We start from the raw sequence: 22,695 nt of genomic DNA, 5'->3' as shown, positions 1-22,695 counted from the left end.
CATTTTCCCTTTCATTCTTAGTTAATGACATCTAAGATGGATGTCTGCATAGGGATGGTGGGAGGAATACATTTGGAAATGAAAGTGATCATTAAAACAATATATTTTTAAATAGTTTCAGGAATGCTAAAGCCCAAAACAAGATAATGCTTTAAAAAGATCACAAAATTAAGAAAAGTGCTTTATAAAAAGTTATATAAATAATGAAGAATAGCTACGCCCACTCTTTGGGACAGTATAGTACAACAACTTATGTCAGAGAAAGGAGAATTACTTAACTCCTATTTGCTTCTTTTTTCATTAGCTAGGATAATAATGATCTTTATATTGGGAAAGATCATATAAATAAGATTAATAAAGATTGAAAATAAATATAAATGAGGAGAAGTAAGAGGGCAATTGACTACTGTAAATGAGTTCAAGCCACCTGGCCCAGATAAATTACATCCCAGTGTACTAAGAGAACTTGTAGATATGGTAGATGAAATACTGTCAGTGGGCTTTAGGAATCATGGAAAATATTAGAGTTTGGGAAGTAGTGGAGGTAGGCTAACATACTAATTTTTAAAAAGTCAGTACAAACTATAGGCTAATTAGCTTGAATGTGGTTCTAGGTAAAATTATAGGAAGAATTATGAAAATGATTATTTGCTCAGGCTTAGAAATGCTGATCACTATGAGCTCCAATGGTTTAATTATGAACAAGTCATATCACCTGCTGGTTAGTCTGCTTGCCACAAGTCTTTCCCCACTCCAGTTCATCTTCCACTCAGCTGTCAAATTAATCTAAAAGCACAGTTCTGACCATGTCATTCCTCTGTTCAATACTTTCACTTATAGAATCAAATATAAAATTATCTGGAGTTCACCTGTACTCATCTCTGCCTTCTGTCTTCCCTGGTCTCCTTTAAGTCTCAGCTAAAATCTCACCACCTAAAGGAAGCCTTTTTTGAACCCCCTTAATTCTAGTATCTTCCCTTTGTTGATTATTCCCAGTATATCCAGTATATAGCTATCTGTGATAGCTCCAGTATATAATTGTTTGCTTGCTGTTGCCCTTAGTAGATCACACACTTCTTGAGAACAGGGGCTATATTTAAACTCTATTTCTTCTCCAGTGTTTAGAATGGTCCCTGGCACATAGTAGGCACTTACTAAATCGTTATTGACTGAATAACTATCTTCATTTCCTTTCTGGATATTATTACTAAACATGTAGATACAAGAAATTCCATAGACATATACCTAGATTTCAGTTAGATATTCAACAAAGCCTCTCACGACAGATACTTTGCTGTAATGTGTACAGAGGAGGACAATCAGAATAGTAAGGTAATTTGGTATAATGCCAAATAAGCAGTTGCAGGAACAGCATGCTTTTCTTTAAGAAGAAGAAATTTATTGGAAAAAATTATTCCTGTTTTCTAATATTTAAAAAGCTGTCATTTGGAAGAAAGTTTAGACAGTCACTGGAAATCATAGGGAGACCATTTATAATGAGAGATAACCTAACAATTGGAGTTCTCTCCAAATGGAATTGGCTGTTTTGGAAGCTAGTGAGTTTTCCTGTCATTGACCATCTTCAAGCATAGTCTGAAAAACCATATTTTTTGAATGTTTCAAAGGAGATATAGTCCCTTAAGTCCCTAAGGTTTTATGATTATAGAATTTTAATAAATGTTTATTGAAACGAATTGCAAAGTGTCAAATTCTGCAGCCTCTACATCAAGACCCAGTGTTATTCTATTTGACACTTGTTGTCCAGTAGTATGGGATTGAACATCTCCTTTTAAAATTTTACCTTATAGTCAATGGTTCTTCACTTGACCCCTTGCAATTAATTCTTCTTCAATTGTCTCTTCCTCAAGAATGGCTCATGATTCCTTCTCCATAATTGTTTGATTCCAAATATAATGGTACTATTCTGCCCATTTAACCCCCTATGACTTTTCCCAGATCAGACAATTTTTCTTACAAAAGAATCCATGTGCATAATCAGTCACGAGTACTCTGAGTGATTCACTAAATTTTCTTCAGAGGTCATCACATTGGATAAAAACACACTGTGATGTTCATATATATGTGTGTATGTATGTGTATATTATATATTGCTAATTCCATAAACATTATTTCACCCAGGACAATGTTGCAATTGCACAATATAGTTAAATGATATTAGGAAAATTGTGACTCTACTACCTGTTAATCACAGGATCTCATAATTTCAGTAATGGAATGGATGCCAGTGGCCATCTTGTTTATTCCTAACCAAAATAAGAATAATAGGTATTACTCTAGGCACAAAAATGCCTCATTTACGACAATGTAAGGCGTTAGTAAAAGTCTTTAGATGATTTTATAGTAGCGCATTTAAAGAGGTTGTTGAATTTCAGAAATTTGGAGAATCCTTACAACAAAGCATCTAAAATCAGATGTCTCACATTCTTCAATCAAACTGAATTTAATATCTTTTTAAAAATCATTTCATTAATGTAAGGAGCTCTCAGTGAGTAAACTCCCCCTACCAATGAAGATTATCAGTGGTTCTTTAACTTTTAGACTTAGGGAGTTGCTTCTGTCTTCGAGACTTTAAGTGACTTGTCTAAGGTTACACAGTCAGTTCCCAGCAGCATGAGGACTTGAACACAGGCCTCCCTGACTCTGAAGCTGACTCTCTATCTACTGTACCATATTTTTTCTCTTAAAGAACTTCCTAAGTGTTAACATTCTAAGTAGAAAAAAGTAGGCAGTGGAATGAATAAAGGTATAAAACTATTACATGGTCTTCTGAAAAGAAAGTATACTCAATTCATATAGGATTCGTAATTGGTGTGTGGGATTATTTTTTCTAGAAGATCAATTTTGCTACGAGAATTGGTGAGTCTGTCATATGATTGGGTTGTATTCCTCGTCTAGCATTTTTATTGCATTCATACTTTTCCCCTCAGGATCCTCTCTTACACTTCTAAAATGTTGGTTTAGAGCATGCATGCTGTACTTACTACTTTAAAGGCAGGAACAATATAGCTCATTAGCAATTTTCCTTGAAGCTTGATTATGGTTAAGATTAAGATAAGGAATACTGAAATACTATATCTTGTGTAATTATGTCAGGCCTATCAAAACACAAAAAAGTATTCTTTGATTTCCTTTTGTTTCAAGTAACCACTAATATTATTTTGCAACTTGATGGCAGTGATTAGAATGCTGAGATATAAATCAGGAAGAACTGGGTTCAAATTCTGCCTCCAGCACTTGTTGACTATGTAAACCTGGGCAAATCAATTACTTTTATGTTGTTTAGTCTTTTTAAGTATATCTAACTCTTCATGACCCCTCTTGGGGTTTTATTGGCAAAGATGTTGGAGTGGTTTGCCATTTCGTTTTCTAGCTCATTTCGCAGGTGAGGAAACTGAGTCAAATAGGGTTTAGTGACTTCCCCAGGGTCACACTGTTAATAAGTATCTGAGGTGGGATTTGTACTCAGGTCTTCCTGACTCCAGGCCCAGTACTCTATCCACTATGCCACCTAGTTGTCCTAAAATTCTTTTTTCAAGCATCAGTCAATTCCTTGGGTCTTAAGATAAGTCATCCATGGATTGTGGTCTGTCTGGGTGAAAAGAGATTTTGGCAGTGCAATACTTATAGATCCTTCTTCTACATTCATGCCTATTTCATGTTTTCCTTTAACTTTTTTAGCATGCAGTTTTACTCATGTGGTTCTGTGATCTTATCGAATTGAATGTTCTTTCCATCAATGTAGATTGCAAATTCGTCATGGTTGCCTGTAACGTATAGTGATCATCCACATGCTCCCATAGGTTTGCCAGAGCAGTTAACCTAATATTCTAGAGGCCTTCCTCAATTCCTCCTGACATCAAAGGGATACCAGTGGAGTCCTGAGACATTCCACCTGTTATCCCTAGATCTCACTAAGTGACCAGCCCATTTTCTTTTTCTCTGATACATTTCCTTGATGAGACCCTTTATTCCAATTCTGACTTGCATGTCATCATTTCTTATATACACATATGTAGTGTAGCTTGCTTATGTCTCTCTATTGCCTACTCTATGATAATCACTTATAATTTACTCATAGCCATACCATACTACTGGTAGCATATTGGTATTAAAAAGCTGGGCCTTTGTTTCCATACGTGTGTACACATATGTGTATATGTGTATACATGTACATACGTATGTGGAAACACTTACATATATGTCTATATATAATGGTGTCTTCAGAGCATTATTTTTGCTGTTACTATTGATTTTGCTTCATTACATTTTTCTTGTGATTGTTTTTGGCTTTTTATTTTTTTAATCTATGCTTTCTTTTTTTTTTTTTTTTGTATTGAAGTTCTTTGGGTTGCTGTCTTCATGGAAGTCCACCAGTACTTTTTCTAAATAAGTCACAACAAAGAAGTTATAAGATTCTCTACATTTGAACTATTTTTTTTACAGCCCCATTCACAGGACTCATGTAGAACGTCGCTTTGTATATAAGATGATGAAAACCATGCCTGATTTATCTTCTCAGTTGACACATGAAGACTTCAAGGCACTTAGTCGAAATATCACTGCTGAAACCTGGTTGAAAGGCACCACAGGTAATGGCATAACATGTGATAAAATATTTTTTCAGTTTAAGTTCTATGGAGTTACAATGCTTCAGTATTTCATGTTACTTAATGTCCAAAGAACCTTTTACTCATATTCATGTATTAGGTTTAGTTAAAGTTATAAACTGGATAAGGTGATCCATTCCTAGTTTCAGAACTTGTCTTTTCCAGTATGAATTTAATGAACAATACACTTCATAACCACTTGATATCAGCTTGTATAGCTAATAGGTAGGAGACCTGGGAGCTAGAGAGGTTGTTTGACTAGCCTAGGATTAAATGTTCAGAGTGGAGAATCTCCTAGTTATGAACTAGATCCCTTTGTCAAGGGCATAGTTAAATGATACTGGTTTCTATTTTTTCCTTGGATAAATAAAAAAATCACTCAAAATGTCCCTTGCACCTATTGAATACCAACTTCATATAAAATTACTCATTTATTTTTAGAATTTTTTTACCTATTTGTGTATCTTGGTCCTAAAAATTAAATCCTTAGTTGGTATTTTCCTTCCTTTATCATCTGCCCCCAAATCCACTTTGATAATTAGGATTGTAGAAGCAGATTTAGAGCTAGAATGGACCTTGGAGTTCTTCACAACAAGCCCCTCACTTTACAGTTGAGGAAACTGAGGACCAGAGGGGCACATGGCATTCCTGAGTTCACACAACTAACAAGTAAGAAAGACAGGTTTGGAACCCATTTCCCCTGACTCCATCTCATGTTTTCTATCCTACTACAATTAATTCCATTTGACCTGAGCACAAGTAGTAAACTTTTAGGGAAAAACAAGAAAAGTAAACAAGTCAATAAAAAGAATACTTATATTTAACATTATTTTGTTATCAGCTTGAGTAGGTTTTAAAATTAAATGAATTATTTCTGCCATTTAATGAATATTTAGAAGGAAAAATACTTTTCCATCTTTAAATGATTCCAGAGCAACTCATATAATAAACATTACAACTCTGATTTATATGTAGAGATAATAAAAATATTCAAATTGGCATAGTTTGAATACATACAGCTTTTGATTAAATCTATCTAAATTTAATAAAATTTATTAAGCAATAAAAGTCCAAATTTGGATTTCATAAGAACATACATTCAGACATTTAAACAATATTACGTGTCTTCACTCAGAAGCCTCAAGGCTTACACCTGTCTATGTTGAAGTATTTCCCTAGAGCTCCCCCATCTCTTCTGTGTCTTAGTCTCGGAGCTTCATTAGGATCAACTTTCATACCAAAGCAGTGAGTCCATTAAGTACTTAACCTTTTTCAAGTTTCTTTCTTCATTCAACTGAAAGGACAACAAGAGACCTCCCTAAATGCTTGTATCACCCCCTTTTCTTTATTCATGTTTGAAGCTTTACTCCCTCAACCAGGATCCCTTAGAGCTGTCTTTCAGCCTACCATAGAGGCAGTTGGTGTCTCTGGTACAATTCCAAATAGTACTGTGTGTTCCTTAGACAATCTTTTTTGGCCACAGGTTTTTAGACTCATTCTTTTCATGAAACTTTATAAGTTCCTTTGTTTCTCAGCATCTCTGTTTTAGTGTGATCAAAGTTTGACAGAATTGTCCTGGAGTTAAGCACCTAGTGAAAATGGGGAAACTCAGCATCAGTGCATTAAAATATTCCCCTAAGGTCACAAAGTTACTAGAAAGTCTGGAAACAGAACTCATTTACATTTATATTTACAGATATATGGTACAGTGGATAAAACTAGGGAACACTCTAATCAACATCTGGAATGAGGTTCCGTGACTCTCAAAACAGTTCAGTTTAAGAAATATTTATTAAGTGCCTACTATGTGCAAATCACTGAGCTAGACATTGGGGATACAAAGATGTAAACAGACAATCAATGCTAATGAGAAGCATGTGTGATGAATGAAACCCCCTAACCCCCAGAAAGAGTTTCTGGATAATTAATAGCAAATTTATTAATTAGGCTAGCTAAAAGTCAATAAATTGATGTTCAGTTGTTTCTCTTGGAAAACCAAAGACAAAAACATGGAGAGCCTGAAAGTCTTAAACATTTTTTTTTAAAGAAAATGCCCCTGACAAGTAGAAATCAACTGCTATTGGTGGACATTTAATGAGGAGGTGGGTTGGAAGTCTTCAGCTCTCTTGCTGAGAATGTGGCTTGATCATGACACTCAGCTGCCTCTAGCAATATGGACAGGGGAATGCACCTCCATCCAGACTACTTTATTTGGTTTTCTTCTTCTTGTGCTAGGTCAGCCTAAATTCTAATGGAGGGGTACAAAGACAGGAGCTGTTTTTCTTTAGGAAAGAACTTACCCAGAGTGGATTCTGTTTACAATCTAAACAGAAGTAAGGTTTCCTACTTGGGTGAGGTCAGGCCCAAGATGGAAGAGCATGTTCCCTGAGGGTTAGGACAATCTCATCAATCAGTCATGTCTTTCAGAGACTGACTTTTTACATGAGGAAATATGGGGAGAAAAGCCTGGATCCTGATTTAATAATTGGTTATTAATATAATAGCAAAACAATTTCCCTCATGTGTGTGTAGTAAGTTAAGATTATTTTTTGTCTCTAAGCAAAGAGATAGTTTCCTATAAGCCACACTAAACTTGTGCAATACTGAATTACCAAGGAAACATGTCTTTTTGATGCACACCGTCAGAGAGCCATCATGAAGATGATGTATAATGTTAAGTGTCATTCTTCTTGTGATGGATAACCCAAAGTGTCATTGCTCAGATGATGGATAATAGAAACCAACCACAGCTTTTATGATCTATTCTAGTGTTGGAACAGCTCTGCTGTAAAATACATGATTAGAGTAAGTCTCCCTCTGTTATCTGTCAACAGGCTAGTAGTTCTGAGTGTTATATATCCTCACTTATGGTGCTGACCTGACAATATATAATGTAAATTTTAATCTTTTAACTGCTGTAAAAAATTGTATCTATTTTATGAAAGTAACAAAAATGAGAGGATTAAGAAAAGTTCATTTTATAAAGATAAAGAGAAAGGCATAACTTTCTTAAAACTATGGAGTACTAATCCTTTTATTTAGGTCTAAGATAGAGAGGAGAAATTCATTGTGCTATGAACATTTATTTATTTTTTTATTTTTTTAAATTTATTTAACATATTTAGTTTTCAGTATTGATTTTCACAATAGTTTGAATTACAAATTTTCTCCCCATTTCTACCCTCCCACCCACTCCAAGATGGCGTATATTCTGGTTGCCCTGTTCCCCAGTCAGCACTCCCCTCTGTCACCCCACTCCCCTCCCATCCCCTTTTCCCTTCCTTTCTTGTAGGGCAAGATAAATTTCTACACCCCATTGTCTGTGTATCTTATTTTCTAGTTGCATGCAAAAACATTTTTGTTTGTTTTTGAACATCTGTTTTTAAAACTTAGAGTTCCAAATTCTCTCCCCTCTTCCCTTCCCACCCACCCTCCCTAAGAAGTCAAGCAATTCAACATAGGCCACATGTGTATCATTATGTATAACCCTTCCACAATACTCATGTTGTGAAAGACTAACTATATTTTGCTCCTTCACAACCCATCACCCTTTATTGAATTTTCTCCCTTGACCCTGTCCCTTTTCGAAAGTGTTTGTTTTTGACTACCTCCACCCCCATCAGCCCTCCCCTCCATCATCCTCCCTTTTTTTATCTTTTTCCCTCTTCTTTCCTGTGGGGTAAGATACCCAACTGAGTATGTATGGTATTCCCTCCTCAGGCCAAATTTAATGAGAGCAAGATTCACTCATTCCCCCCTCACCTGCCCTCTCCCCTCCTCCCACAGAACTGCTTCCTCTTGCCACCTTTATGCGAGATAATCCACCCCATTCTATCTCTCCCTATCTCCCTCTCTCAATATATTCCTCTCTCATCCCTTAATTTGATTTTATTTCTTTTAGATATCTTCCCTTCATCTCATCTTCAACTCACCCTGTGTCACCCCCCCTCTCTTTCTCTCTCTCTCTCTACATATATACACATACATACATGCACATTCACTTATATATATATATATATGTGTATATATATATATATATATATATATGCATATTCCTTTCAGCTACTATGATATTGAGGTCTTATGAATCATACACATCATCTTTCTATTTAGGAATGTAAATAAAACAGTTCAACTTTGGTAAGTCTCTTCTGATTTCTCTTTCTTGTTTACCTTTTCATGCTTCTCTTGATTCTTGTGTTTGAAAGTCAAATTTTCTATTCAGCTTTGGTCTTTTCACTGAGAAAGCTTGAAAGCCCTCTATTTTATTGAAAATCCATATTTTGCCTTGGAGCATGATACTCAGTTTTGCTGGGTAGGTGATTCTATGTTTTAATCCTAGCTCCATTGACCTCCAGAATATCATATTCCAAGCCCTTCAATTTTTTAATGTAGAAGCTGCCAGATCTTGGGTTATTCTGATTATGTTTCCACAATACTCAAATTGTTTCTTCCTGGCTGCTTGCAGTATTTTCTCCTTGATCTGGGAGCTCTGGAATTTGGTGACAATATTCCTAGGAGATTTCTTTTTGGGATCTATTTGAGGAGGTGATCGATGGATTCTTTCAATTTCTATTTTGCCCTGTGGCTCTAGAATATCAGGGTAGTTCTCCTTGATAATTTCCTGAAAGATGGTATCTAGGCTCTCTTCTTGATCATGGCTTTCAGGTAGTCCAATAATTTAAATTATCTCTCCTGGATCTATTTTCCAGATCAGTGGTTTTTCCAAGGAGATATTTCACATTGTCTTCCATTTTTTCATTCCTTTGGTTCTGTTTTATAATATCTCGATTTCTCATCAAGTGAGTAACTTCCACTTGCTCCAATCTCATTTTTAAAGTAGTATTTTCTTCAGTGGTCTGTTGGACCTCCTTTTCCATTTGGCTAATTCTGCCTTTCAAGGCATTCTTCTCCTCATTGGCTTTTTGGAGCTCTTTTGCCATTTGAGTTAGTCTATTTTTAAGGTGTTGTTTTCTTCAGTGTATTTTTCAGTATTTTTTTCCTTTCCTTTTCCTTTAGCAAGTCATTGACTTGTTTTTCATGGTTTTCTCGCATCTTTCTCATTTCTCTTCCCAATTTTTCCTCTACTTCTCTAACTTGTTTTCTAAATCCTTTTTGAGCTCTTCCATGGCCTGAGACCAGGTCATGTTTTTCTTGGAGGCTTTTGGTGTAGGCTCTTGCACTTTGTTGACTTCTTTAGGCTGTATGTTTTGGTCTTCTTTGTCACCAAAGAAAGAATCCAAAGTCTGAGACTGAATCTGGGTGTGTTTTCGCTGCCTGGCCATATTCCCAACCAACCAACTTGACCCTTGAGTTTTTCAGCGGCGTATGAGTGCTTGTAGACTACAGAGTTCTATGTTCCACATTTGGAGGGGATGCGCCATCTCTGCCACACCAGCACTCCTCCTTCCCCCAAGAACCCCCAACCTGGACTGGGCTTAGATCTTCAGCAGGCTGTGCACTCCTGCTCTGATCCGCCACTTAATTCCTCCCACCAGGTGGGCCTGGGGCTGGAAGCAACAGCAGCTGTAGTTGCCCCACCTCTGCTGCCCCAGGGGCAGTGGCCCAACCATGAACTCCTTCTACTCCCACAGCTTTTCCCACTAACCTTCTCCGCTGTCTTTGGTGTTTGTGGGTTGAGAAGTCTGGTAGCTGCTGTAGCTCACTGATTCAGGGCGCTAGGGCCCGCTCTGCCCGGCTCCTGGTCTGGTTGGTCTGAGCCACTCATGTTGGGCTCTGCTCTGCTCCACTCCCAGCTCCCAGCTCCCAGCTCTGTGTGGGATAGACCTCACCCAGAGACCATCCAGGCTGTCCTGGGCTGGAGCCCTGCTTCCCTCTGCTGTTTTTTGGGTTTTGCAGTTCTAGGATTAGTTCAGAGCCATTTTTATAGGTTTTTGGAGGGACTCGGCCGGGAGCTCATGCTAGTCCCTGCTTTCCAGCCGCCATCTTGGCTCCTCTTCTTTTCTTTTTTGAGGCGGTTAGGGTTAAGTGACTTGCCCAGGGTCACACAGCTAGTGTCTGAAACTGGATTTGAACTCAGATCCTTCTGACGTAATGACAGATGCTCTATCCACTGATATACCGAGCTGCCCCTGTAACCCCATTAACTGAGGGGTTTAATCATTTGGGGCATTTCTCAGGTCTTCTGTGCAGTTTTAAAGAAACAGACTTAAAGAAAACCCCTAGGGCAAAGGAGGGCGCTAACAATTACTCTTTCTCCAGCTGCCATGCTCCAGTACATTCCACTGTTTCTTCCCTGATATTCATCTCATAGACCATGTCCTGTCATCCGTCCCCTCTCTCCCACCCCCCAAAAAAGGCTCTTCAATGTAGTAAAGACTAGTTCTTAACCTGGGGTCTGTGAACTTTTTAAAAAAGGTATTTCAATATAATTATTTTCCTCTGTAATCCTATATATTATAGAGGTCACTTGGTCACCAAAGAAGACTGATACTTCTCTATACTGATTATCATCTGGACTCCTCTTTCTTTCTTTACTTCTTTCTTTGTTTCTTTCTTTGTTCCTTTCCTTCCTTTTCTTTCTTTCTCCCTTTCTCCCTTCCTTCCTTCCTTCTTCCCTCCCTCTTTCTTTCTTTCTTTCTTTCTTTCTTTCTTTCTTTCTTTCTTTCTTTCTTTCTTTCTTCTTCTTTCTTCCTTCCTTTCTTTCTTCCTTCCTTCCTTCCTTCCTTCCTTCCTTCCTTCCTTCCTTCCTTCCTTCCTTCCTTCCTTCCTTCCTTCCTTCCTTTCTTCCTTCCTTTCTTTCTTTCTTTCTTTCTCCCTTTCTTTCTTTCCTTCTTTCTCCCTTTCTTTCTTTCTTTCTTTCTTTCTTTCCTTCCTTCCTTTCTTTCTTTCTCTTTCTTTCTTTCTTTCTCTTTCTTTTTTTCTCTTTCTTTCTTTCTTTTCCTTTCTTCCTTCCTTTCTTTCCTTCTTTCCTTCCTTCCTTTTTTTCTTTCCTTCCTTCTTTCTTTCTTCCTACTTTTCTTCCTTTCTTGCTTTTCTTTTTTCTTTCTTCCTTACTTCCTTTCTGCTTTCTTTCCTTCCTTTTTCTCTCTTTACTGCTTTCTTTCCTTCCTTTTTCTCTCTTTCCTTCTCTCTTTCCTTCTCTCTCTCTGCTTCTCTCTTTCTGTCTCTCTCTTTCTTTCTCTCTCTTCCTTCTTTCTTTCTTCCTTCCTTTCTTCCTTCCTTCCTTCCTTCCTTCCTTCCTTCCTTCCTTCCTTCCTTCCTTCCTTTCTTCCTTCCTTCCTTCCTTCCTTTCTTCCTCCCTCCCTCCCTCCCTTCCTTCCTTCCTTTCTTCCTTCCTATCTTCCTCCCTTCCTTCCTTCCTTCCTTCCTTCCTTCCTTCCTTCCTTCCTTCCTTCCTTCCTTTCTTCCTTCCTATCTTCCTCCCTTCCTTCCTTCCTCCCTTCCTTCCTTCCTTCCTTCCTTCCTTCCTTCCTTCCTTCCTTCCTTCCTTCCCTTCTATGTGTTCCAGTTCTTTACTTATCAAGAACAACTCTTTTTATCTTCCCAAATCTCAACTGCCTCTTTGGCTTTATGGGTGGGGCTGAGCCAAAACAGTGTTCTAGCATAAATATTTAATTTCTATTATGCACACACACTTGGTTTCTTTGTCTTTTCCATCTAATGGCCTATAATATTTCTCAGTAATGTGATATCTCAAAAGTAAGGTCCAGAGTCCTGGGGGCAGTATGGTATGATAGAAAGAATACCAGATGTAGGGACTCAGAAAATCTTGGTTTTTGTACTGGCTATGGCCCTAAATAGCTTGGTCAAATAATTTGAATCATTTCAGCCTTAGTAATTACATCTATAAAACCTTTCAAGGTGTCTAATCTTTTTTATATCCATACTATATAGAATAATTGTGTGGCTCAAATAGGAAAATATATGTAAAGTGCTTTGTAACCATAAGGCACTATACAAATGTATGATACTACTATGACTGTGTCTATTATCATGATTATTACATCTTATTACATAAGAAGGGGAGACCATGAAAATGGAATAGAAAATGTGCCCTGAATTAGCACTAAATGATAAATTTTGCTTTTTAATAATCACAAATCGTTTTCCTCAGATTCTTGAATATCACATATTCTTGAATATCCTCCTACCTTAGTTCTATCTTTTAGTGTCCTCCTCTTCCTTCAAGATTCTCACTCAGTTCAAGGGCTACCCTCTACAAGAAGTCTTTCCACATTCTCTGACTTGTTAGTGCTCCTTTCCCTCAGAAATTACTTTCTATTTATTTCCTTAGTATTTGGTATTTATTTGTGCATATATAGAATATATAATGTAAGTTCCTTGAGAACTTTGATTATTTCATTTTTGTCTTTATGTCCCTAGGACCTAGCACAGTGCCCCAGTATATAGAAAATAAACATTTTTCAAATTAAATGTATGTATAATACATATATACACATGTCATATATTAATTATACATCACAAATTAATCACGTTATTATGTGTCAATATATTATATATGACATTACTATATTGTGTGGCATATTCATGTTATACCAATCATATATATAGGGAAAAGAGGGGGATAAACATTTATATAGCACCTATTATGTGTCAGGTGCTATGATAAGCATTTTACAAATATCTCATTTGATCCTCACAACCACCTTGCAAGGTAGGTACTGTTATTACCCCCATTTTATAGTTGAAGAAACTGAGGCAGGAGTTAAGTGATTTCCCCAGAATCACAGCTAGTGTCTTCCATGCCCAGTTCTGCATGCCCAGTTCTCTACCTACTATGTCACTTAGTTGTCATACACACACACGCACACACACGGCTTTGTAAATTTTCCAATAAAATATTAGTTTATAATTTTTTGTGTATGTTATGTTGCAATATAATCTGTAATCCCTTTTACACTAATACCATGCAGTAGACTTTTTCTTTTTTTTTCACTTAAATGATAAAATCTAAAAGCTTGTTTATTCAGTGCATAGTTTCAAAGTGTATACAATTTTTTCAAGCTTTTAATCATTTAAATGGGTTGTTGTTATTGTTGTTGTTATGTTTGTCCTTCATTTTCAAAGAGGCCCATGACATCAGGGAGATGATGACATGACTTGCAGTTGACTTTGATTTGAGTGAGGGAGGACTGTGCAAGGTCACCAGCCTCACTTTCTCCTCCAGAGCCATCTGGGTCCAGGGGCCTGATATTCACTAGGAGGACTGGAGACGGCCCAGCATGCATTAGGAGACCCTGGCCCTTCCAGGCTAAGGTCTTTTCAGGTTCTTTGAGGTAACCATTTAAATGGGAAATCACTTCTGAAATACATTATTCAAGATTATATATAAAGACACTATTTAGCGGGTAAGGTAAACTTTGGAATAACAAACAATTTGAGAGCTAGTAAGGTGAGGAAGAGTAATCTTAAAAATCATCTAATTCGAGCCCTTCAGTTTACAGATGAGGAGACTAAGTGCTAGAGGGATTCACTAATTTTCCCAAGATCATAGAAAATAGCAGAGCCACATCCAATTCTCTTTGCTTAATGGATCTTCCCTTTAAATTAAAAAAAAAGCAAACAAACAAATCCAAACTATAACCTTCAGACATGCTTTATTCATATATTTTATCCATCTTTGAAATGAAAGAAAAAAATTTCCTATTTGAAGTTCATATAATTTCACCTTTGCATAATCGTACAAAGATGGTTCTGGGCCAAAGTTGTTTCTGTTCAGTTTGGTGATTAAGACTTGGTATTGGAATGTAAACAGACTCTCGTAGACCATATAACCTTTAATCAAAGAAATTTTCTTATCTGTGTTATGGAAGGGATACTCAGTAAATATTTAGCATTGATTCATTTGGATTAATGCTCTCCACCCCCATCCTCTTCATTTGCCAAGGTGCTAAGCCCTGTTAGAAGGCTGTGGTAATTACAGAACAGTAGGGAATCCATCAAAGATAAGTAGCCCCTATTCCATGTGGATTGTTCTTTTTATAACTAAGGCAACTGGAAAACTAGTTCAATAGTTTAGACTTAGTCCATGGGATAATTAAATCTCTAGGATGTCTTCCTTATCTCTGTAGAGAGAAGCTGACCTGGTCTACATGGAATAAATGTTGCCCTTCTCACAGAGGGCTAGTATTATATAGAGATAAATTAAACAAAAACTTGTGAGGTAAAATTTGATTTTTTTTTAAAATTAATACAAGGTATAAATTGAAGGACTAAGAAAAGAAGAGTGACCAAAAATATTTTTGTTAATGTCCTGAAATTTTCACTACTAACTTTATTACTTAAAGGTTTTATTAAGGAGAGGAGAATTTTTGCTGGTTATTTGGCTTCAGGAGAGGGCTAGTGATACAGGGGCTAATATGGATTATTTTATCTGATCAATCCATTGTTACAGAACTAAGAACAGAGTTTGGATGGAATGGGACAGCTTTAATGACTTTTTTTGGGAAGTTATATTGGTCGTTCAGGGATAGAAGTTCACAATTGGAAAGGACTTCAGAGACCATATAATCCAACTGATACTTGATTGGGAATACTTTTTATAGCATAGGCACCAGTGCTCACCTACCAGCCTCTGTCTGTGTCTCTGTGCCTGTGTTAAATTTATACTTAGTTCCATCATTTTAAATTATTTCGTCTAATGTATAGTGTCTACTAGTTGCAGTGTGCTATGCCATAATGCCAATTCACATTTGTAGAGTGATCTAAGGTTGGCAAATCACTTTTTCTTACAATAATCCTGTGAGGTAACTATTGAAATAATTATCTCCATTATGTAGATAAGGAGAATGACAAAGAGGTTAAGTAGCTTATCCGTGGTCACACATCTAGTGAGTTTTAGGGCTAAACTTGGAGCTTATTCTCTGACTGCAAAGCTAGCATTCTGTCCCCTGTACCATGATTCATCTCAATCACTGGTAGTCAACAGTGTTCTTGCCCTTAAGGAGTTTATAATCTGGTAGAAAGTAACTCTAATGTGAGTAAGAAAATGAGACTGTGAACACACAAAAAGACAAAGGGAGGCATATGAAATTTGTGAAGGGAAAGATCATTTATTACTGACTCTCAGTGTGGAAGTTGGGAAAGGCTGAACTGAAAAGGAAGGTAGATTATTGGAGGGATTCTGTTACACAAGCTGGAGACATGTACAGATGCACACAGGAAGACAGGATAAAGTTCTTTAATAGCTAATAGTTCGGTTTGGGTAAACACTTAACTGTTCTCTGATAGTTTCATTGTTGGAACTTGACACCAATGTTCTAGACAATGGCCTCCTATTATGCATTATAACCCTTTAAATTATACTGAGCTGCCTTTCCTGCACAAGGCCTGGTACATTGTAAGTGCTTAATAAATACTTTCAAAGTCTATCTAGCTCTCTGTCTTCTAAAAAATTTTCTGTGCTGGGAGTTGAGATTAAATACTGAGAATGATTACTTTTAGATTTCAGTAAAATTCCAATTTTACAATATCATGGTTCCCAAAATTCTTGATCTTTTGCCAATGAGCCCATTTTGTTTCTGCAAATACACGTGCATGGTCCTTCTCCAGAAAATGTCAATGAAACTGTGAATGCTTATTTGTGCCATTGATGCCTTTATGGATTTAAATGATTTTTTGTGTGCCAACTTGAAAGATAGCCACTGATATTACATAGAATAAACAAAATGAATTAAAATAAAAGCCAACTCATAGATAGTACTCACATTCATAAGAGGTCATCTGGGTAAAATTTAATGTTCAATTTCTTTTTCTTTAATTTTCTTTCAGTAATTGCACATGAAGGTTTTTATGTCATATTGAAAGGTTCTGTCCGACCTCGATGCAAAGTATACAAAAAAATGATTGAATTAGTGTCTGCGGATTTTTTCAGTGAGCCATCATCAGAATATTCTTCTGAAGAAGAATTTTTCCAGGAGAATCCACTTACAGAATATCGTTCTCTTACGAAGCCACACTATGTAACAGTAAGTACTTCATTTATTTATTGTTATGAAATACTTTAAATTTGTCCTGAAATACAATTCAGGATCTCCTTGATTAGGTAATAATAATATCCCGAGAACTGTTATTAAGCTTTTTTTCCCTGAAACTACAGGTTCTATAATGATGACTGAGTTTGACATTTGGTAATAACATTTATATGTCTGATACTATCAATATGGTTTTTTAACCTATCGTACATCCTCTTATAATTTCTTATATTTAAATTTAAACATATATGTTAAGTAATGCTTTCTTTGTTCACCTTATTCTTAAACTACTTATGTATCCTGATAGGGCTTAAAATCCACTTGACCATTTCTGTATAGTGATGTTTTTCCTCAGTAAGGAAATTTTTTAGTATCATTTTCATTCAGTCTCATTTCACAGATATAGAGACTGAGGCTCAGAAAAGTTAAGAAATGAAGATTTCAGCATTTTATGAGAGCTGTCTTCAAGGTTTATCATGTGTAAGATTATTTAGACATGTTACAAGGAGATACAGAGACCACAATTAGTATCAAGATGTACAAGTTGCAGAAGCAGATTCACAATTGATGTCATGAAAAAAGTTTTTAACATTTAGAGTTGTCCAACTGTCTGAGGAGGTAGTTTCCCTTTATGGGAGGTATTTGTGTGTGTGTGTTTTGTTGTTCTTCTTGAAAAGGTCCATAAATCAGGGAGATGATGACATGACTTGCAATTGACTTTGATTTGAGTGAGTAAGGGCTGTGCAAAGTCACCAGCGTCACTTTCCCCTCCAGCGCCAAGTGGGTCGAGTAGCCAGATATCGTTCAGGATGAGTGGAGAAGGCCCAGGATGCAGTGCAAGGTATTTAAGCAAAGGCTGGATGATCCCTAGAAAACATGTTTTAGAGTGGGAGAACTTAATTCAGAGTCTGTGAAATTGTTTATAAAACATCTTGATAACTGTATTTAAATATGATTGGTTTGTTATGTAATCTTACATGTTTTAAGTTTTGCATAAAAGCATCGTTTTAAGGAGGGATCCATAAGCTTCACCTCCGTGGAAAAAAAAGAATGAACAGTAGTTATATAAAAAAAAATTTCTATTTAAGTGTGTGTTAACCTAGATGACTGTTAAAATTCCTTCAAATTTTGAGTTTTATGATTCAGAGTATAAGGTTTAGTAGGAATGATGAGCTGGAAGTACATTTTAGGGCCATTAAGAGAAATGGGAAAACCAAAAGGAAGTACAAGTTTGTAGAATACAATTAGTTAAATTTTGTGCATATTGAGCTCAAAAAACATGGTCCAGACTCAGAATTTGAGTTTAAAGGGATAGCAGAAATATCTAGGCTAATCCATTCTTCAATAAGAATTCTTTCCTATGCAACATAAGTCAGTCTCCTACATTTCTTAAGGAAATTCCATGTTTTTTTTAATTACAAATTTATTTTTTATTTTTAGTTTACAACACTCAGTTCCACAAGTTTTTGGGTTCCAAATTTTCTCTCCCTCCCTCTCCTTCCCACTTCCCCCACACGATGGCATGTAATCCAATGTAGGTTCTATATATGCCTTCACATTAAACTTATTTGCATAATAGTCCAATTGTAAAGAAGAATTATAACCAATGGAATGAATCATGAGAAAGAAGAAATGAAACCAAAAAAAAGGAAAAAAAAGAGAGCAAATAGTTTGCCTCAATCTGTATTCAGACTCCATAATTCTTTTTCTGGATGTGCATAGCTTTTTCCATCATGAATCTTTTAGAGCTGTCTTTGAACCTTGCATTGATGAGAGGAGCCAAGTCTATCAAAGTTAGTTCTCTGTCTGTAATTGTGTATAATGATCTTCTGGTTCTGCTCCCCTCACTTAGCATCAGTTCATATAAATTTTTCAAGGTTATAATGAAGTCCGTCAGCTCCTCATTTCTTATAGCACAATAGTATTCAATTATATTCATATACCACAATTTGTTTAACCATTCCCCGATTGATGGGCATCTCCTTGATTGCCAATTCTTTGCCGCTACAAAAAGAGCTCTTATAAATATTTTTGTACATACTGGTCCATTTCCCACTTGTGTGATCTCTTTGGGATACAGCCCTAGAAGTGGTATTGCTGGGTCAAAGTGCATGAACATTTTTACAGTCCTATGGGCATAGTTCCACATTGCTCTTCAGAATGGCTGGATCAGTTCACAACTCCACCAAAAATGCAACAATGTTCCAATTTTCCCACATCCTCTCCATCATTTATCATTTTCCTGTTTTGTCGTGTTAGCCAATCTGACAGGAGAGATATGGTACCTAAGAGTTGTTCTGATTTGCATTTCTCTAATCAATAGTGATTTAGAGCATTTTTTCATATGCCTATAGATATCTTTAATTTCTTCCTCTGAAAACTGCCTGTTCATATCCTTTGACCATTTCTCAATTGGGGAATGACTTATATTCCTATAAATTTGGTTCAGTTCTCTGTATATTTTAGAGATGAGGCCTTTTATCAGAGACACTGGTTGTAAAGATTCTTTCCCAATTTTCTGCTTCCCTCCTAATCTTTGTTGCATTGGCTTTGTTTATACAAAAACTCTTTAATTTAACAAAATCAAAATTATCCATTTTGCATTTTGTAGCACTCTCTATCTCTTGTTGGGTCTTAAATTCTTCCCTTTCTGATAAATCTGGCAGGTAAACTATTCCTTGTGCTTCCCAATTGCTTATAGTATCAGCATTTATTCCTAAATCATGAATCCATTTTGACTTTATTTTGGTAAATAGTGTAAGATGTTGGTCTATGCCCAGTTTCTGCCATACTCTTTTCTAGTTTTCCCAGCAGTTTTGTGAACTAGTGAATTCTTAGCCCAGAAGCTGGATTCTTTGTGTTTGTCAAAGAGTAGATTGCTATAGTAGTTGACTATTGTGTCTTGTCTACCTAAGCTATTCCATTGATCCACTCTGTTTCTTAACCACCACCAAGTAGTTTTGATGACTGCTGCTCAATAATACAATTTAATATCTGGTAAGGCTAGGCTTACTTCCCTAGCATTTCTTTTCATAAATTCCCTTGATATTCTGGACCTTTAGTTCTTCCAGATGAATTTTGTTATTATTTTATCCAGCTCTGTAAAATAATTTTTGGTAGGTTGATTGGTATGGCACTGAATAAGTAAAGTAATTTAGGTAAAATTGTCATTTTTATTATATTAGCTTGGCCTAACCATGAGCAACTGATGTTTTTCCATTTATTTAGATCTGACTTTATTTGTGCGAAAAGTGTTTTGTAATTGTGTTCATATAGGTCCTGGGTTTGTCTTGGCAGATAGACTCCCAAATATTTTATAGTGTCTACAGCAACTTTAAATGGAATTTCTCTTTCTATCTCTTGCTGTTGGGCTTTGTAGTAATGTACAGCAATGCTGAAGATTTAAGTGGGCTTGTTTTATATTCTGCAACTTTACTAAAGTTGTTTATTATTTCAAGTAGTTTTTTACTTGATTCTCTAGAATTCTCTAAGTAAATCATCATATCTGCAAAAAAAATGATAATTCAGTTTCCTCTTTGCCTATTCTAATTCCTTCAATTTCTTTTTCTTGTCATCGATAAAGCTAACATTTCTAGTACAAAATTGAATAATAGCCTTCATAATGGACATCCTTCTTTCAGTCCTGATCTTATTGGGAATGCATCTAGCTTATTCCCATTACATATAATGCTTGCTGATGGTTTTAGGTACATGCTCCTTATTATTTTAAGGCAGACTCCTTTTATTCCTATGCTTCTAGTGTTTTTAATAGGAATGGGTGTTGTATTTTGTCAAAGGCTTTTTCTGCATCTATTGAGATGATCATATGGTTTCTGCTAGTTTTGTTGTTGATATGATCAATTATGCTAATAGTTTTCCTAATATTGAACCAGCCTTGCATTCCTGGTAAAAAAAAATCCTACTTGGTCACAATGTATTATTCTCGTGATAAGTTGCTGCAATCTTTTTGCTAATATTTTATTTAAAAGCATCAATATTCAGTAGGGAAATTGGTCTATAATTTTCTTTCTCTCTTTTGACTGTTCTTTGTTTAAGTATTAGTACCATATTTGTGTCATAAAAAGAATTTAGTAGGACTCCTTCTTCATCTATTTTCCCAAATACTCTATAAAGTATGGGAATTAATTGTTCTTTAAATATTTGATAGAATTCACATGTAAAACCATTTGGCAATGGAGATTTTTTTCCTAGGGAGTTTATTGATGGCTTGCTCAATTTCTTTTTGAGATGGGATTATTTAGGCATTTTACTTCTTCTGTTAACCTGGGCAATTTATATTTTTGTACATATTCATCCATTTCCCTAGGGTCATCAAATTTATGGGCATAAAATTGGGCAAAGTAATTCCTAATTATTGTTTTAATTTCTTCTTCATTGGTGGTGAATTCGCTCTTTTCATTTTTGATACTGGTAATTTGGTTTTTTCTTTCTTATTTTTATAATCAAATTGACCAGAGGTTTATCAGTTTTATTTTTTTTCCATAAAACCAGCTCTTAGTTTTACTTATTAGTTCAATAGTTTTCTTGATTTCAATTTTATTGATCTCTCCCTTGGTTTTCAGTATTTCTAATTTGGTATTTAATTGGGGATTTTCAATTTGTTCTTTTTCTAGCTTTTTCAGTTGCATGACCAATTCATTGACCTCCTTTTTCTCTATTTTATTCATGTAAGCATTTAGAGATACAAAACTTCCCCTAAGAACTACTTTTGATGCATCTCATAAGTTTTAGTGTGTTCTCTCATTATTGTCATTCTCTTGAATGAAGTTATTAACTGTTTCTATGATTTGTTCCTTGACCCACTCATTCTTTAGAATTAGATAATTTTGTTTCCATTTAATTTTTAGCTTATCTTTCTATGGTCCTTTATTACAAATAATTTTTATTGCATCATGATCTGAAAATGATACATTGACTATTCCTTCCTTTCTGCACTGCATTGTGAGGTTTTAATGCCTTAGTACATGGTCAATTTTTGAGTATGTGCTATGTACCACTGAGAAAAAGCATATTCCTTTTTATCCCCATTCAGTTTTGTCCAGAGGTCTATCATATCTGCCTTTTCTACCATTCTATTCATCTCCATACCTTCTTTCTTGTTTATTTTGAAGTTAGATTTATCAAGTTCAGAGAGGGGGATTTTAAGGTCCCCTACTAGTATAGTTTACTTGTCTATTCTTTCCTGTAACTCCCTCAACTTCTCTAAGAATTTGTATGCTATACCACTTGGTACATATATGGTAAGTAATGATATTGTTTTATTGTTTATGATGCCTTTTAGCAGGATATAGTTTACTTCCTTATCTCTTTTAATTAGATCTAGCTTTGCTTTTGCTTTGTCTGAGATTAGGATTGCTACCCCTGCTTTTTTTTTACTTTAGCTGAAGCACAATATATTCTACTCCAGCCTTTTACCTTTACCCTGTATGTATCCCCCTGTTTCAAATGTGTTTCTTGTAAACAACACATTGTAGGATTATGGTTTTTAATCCATTCTGCTATCTGCCTCCATTTTATAGAAGAGTTCCTCCCATTCACATTCACAGTTATGATTATTATCAGTGACTTTTTCTCCATCCTATTTCCCTGCCCCCCATTAATGCTTTTATTTCTCCCTTCTCCCTTCCACTCCTCAAAAGTTTTGCTTTTGACTTCTACCTTCCTCAATTTACCCTCTCAATTCATTCCCCTCCCTTATCTTACCTTTTCCCCTTGCTGCTTCTTCTCTTCCTTCTGACCACCCTGCCTTTTCTTTCCTTTCCCCTTTCCCCTCCTATTGCCTGTAGGACAAGTTTTATTTCTGTATTTATCAGAGTATGTTATTCCCTTCTTGAACCAAATGCAATGAGAGTAAAGCTCAAATACTGCTTTTCTCCCTTCCTTCTTTCCCTCTACTATAATATGTTTTTGTCTCTCTTTATGTAATGCATTTTATCCTTTTCTCCTACCTTCTTACCTCTTCTCCCAGAACCATCTCTTTACATGCCTTAATTATGTTTTTATCTTTATATCAGTTGTTTTATACTGATACCCTCAGTCTATGTATATCCCTTTCAATTGTCATAACTGTTCTATTCTTGAGATTGACA

At 35.8% G+C, this 22,695-nt stretch overlaps 1 protein-coding gene across 1 annotated transcript in view; it reads left to right on the top strand.

Moving 5' to 3' along the window:
• CNBD1 (cyclic nucleotide binding domain containing 1) overlaps positions 1-22,695 on the top strand; it is a 593,156-nt gene that overhangs the window by 335,291 nt on the left and 235,170 nt on the right. The window contains 2 exon segments of the mRNA XM_036742093.1: positions 4,465-4,610; positions 16,383-16,579. Of these exon segments, the coding sequence (XP_036597988.1) occupies positions 4,465-4,610; positions 16,383-16,579 (343 nt within the window).

Source organism: Trichosurus vulpecula, chromosome 1 (genome assembly GCF_011100635.1).
Source record: "Trichosurus vulpecula isolate mTriVul1 chromosome 1, mTriVul1.pri, whole genome shotgun sequence".
Taxonomy (NCBI): Eukaryota; Metazoa; Chordata; class Mammalia; order Diprotodontia; family Phalangeridae; genus Trichosurus; species Trichosurus vulpecula.
This window is presented reverse-complemented; position numbering and strand designations above follow the sequence as displayed.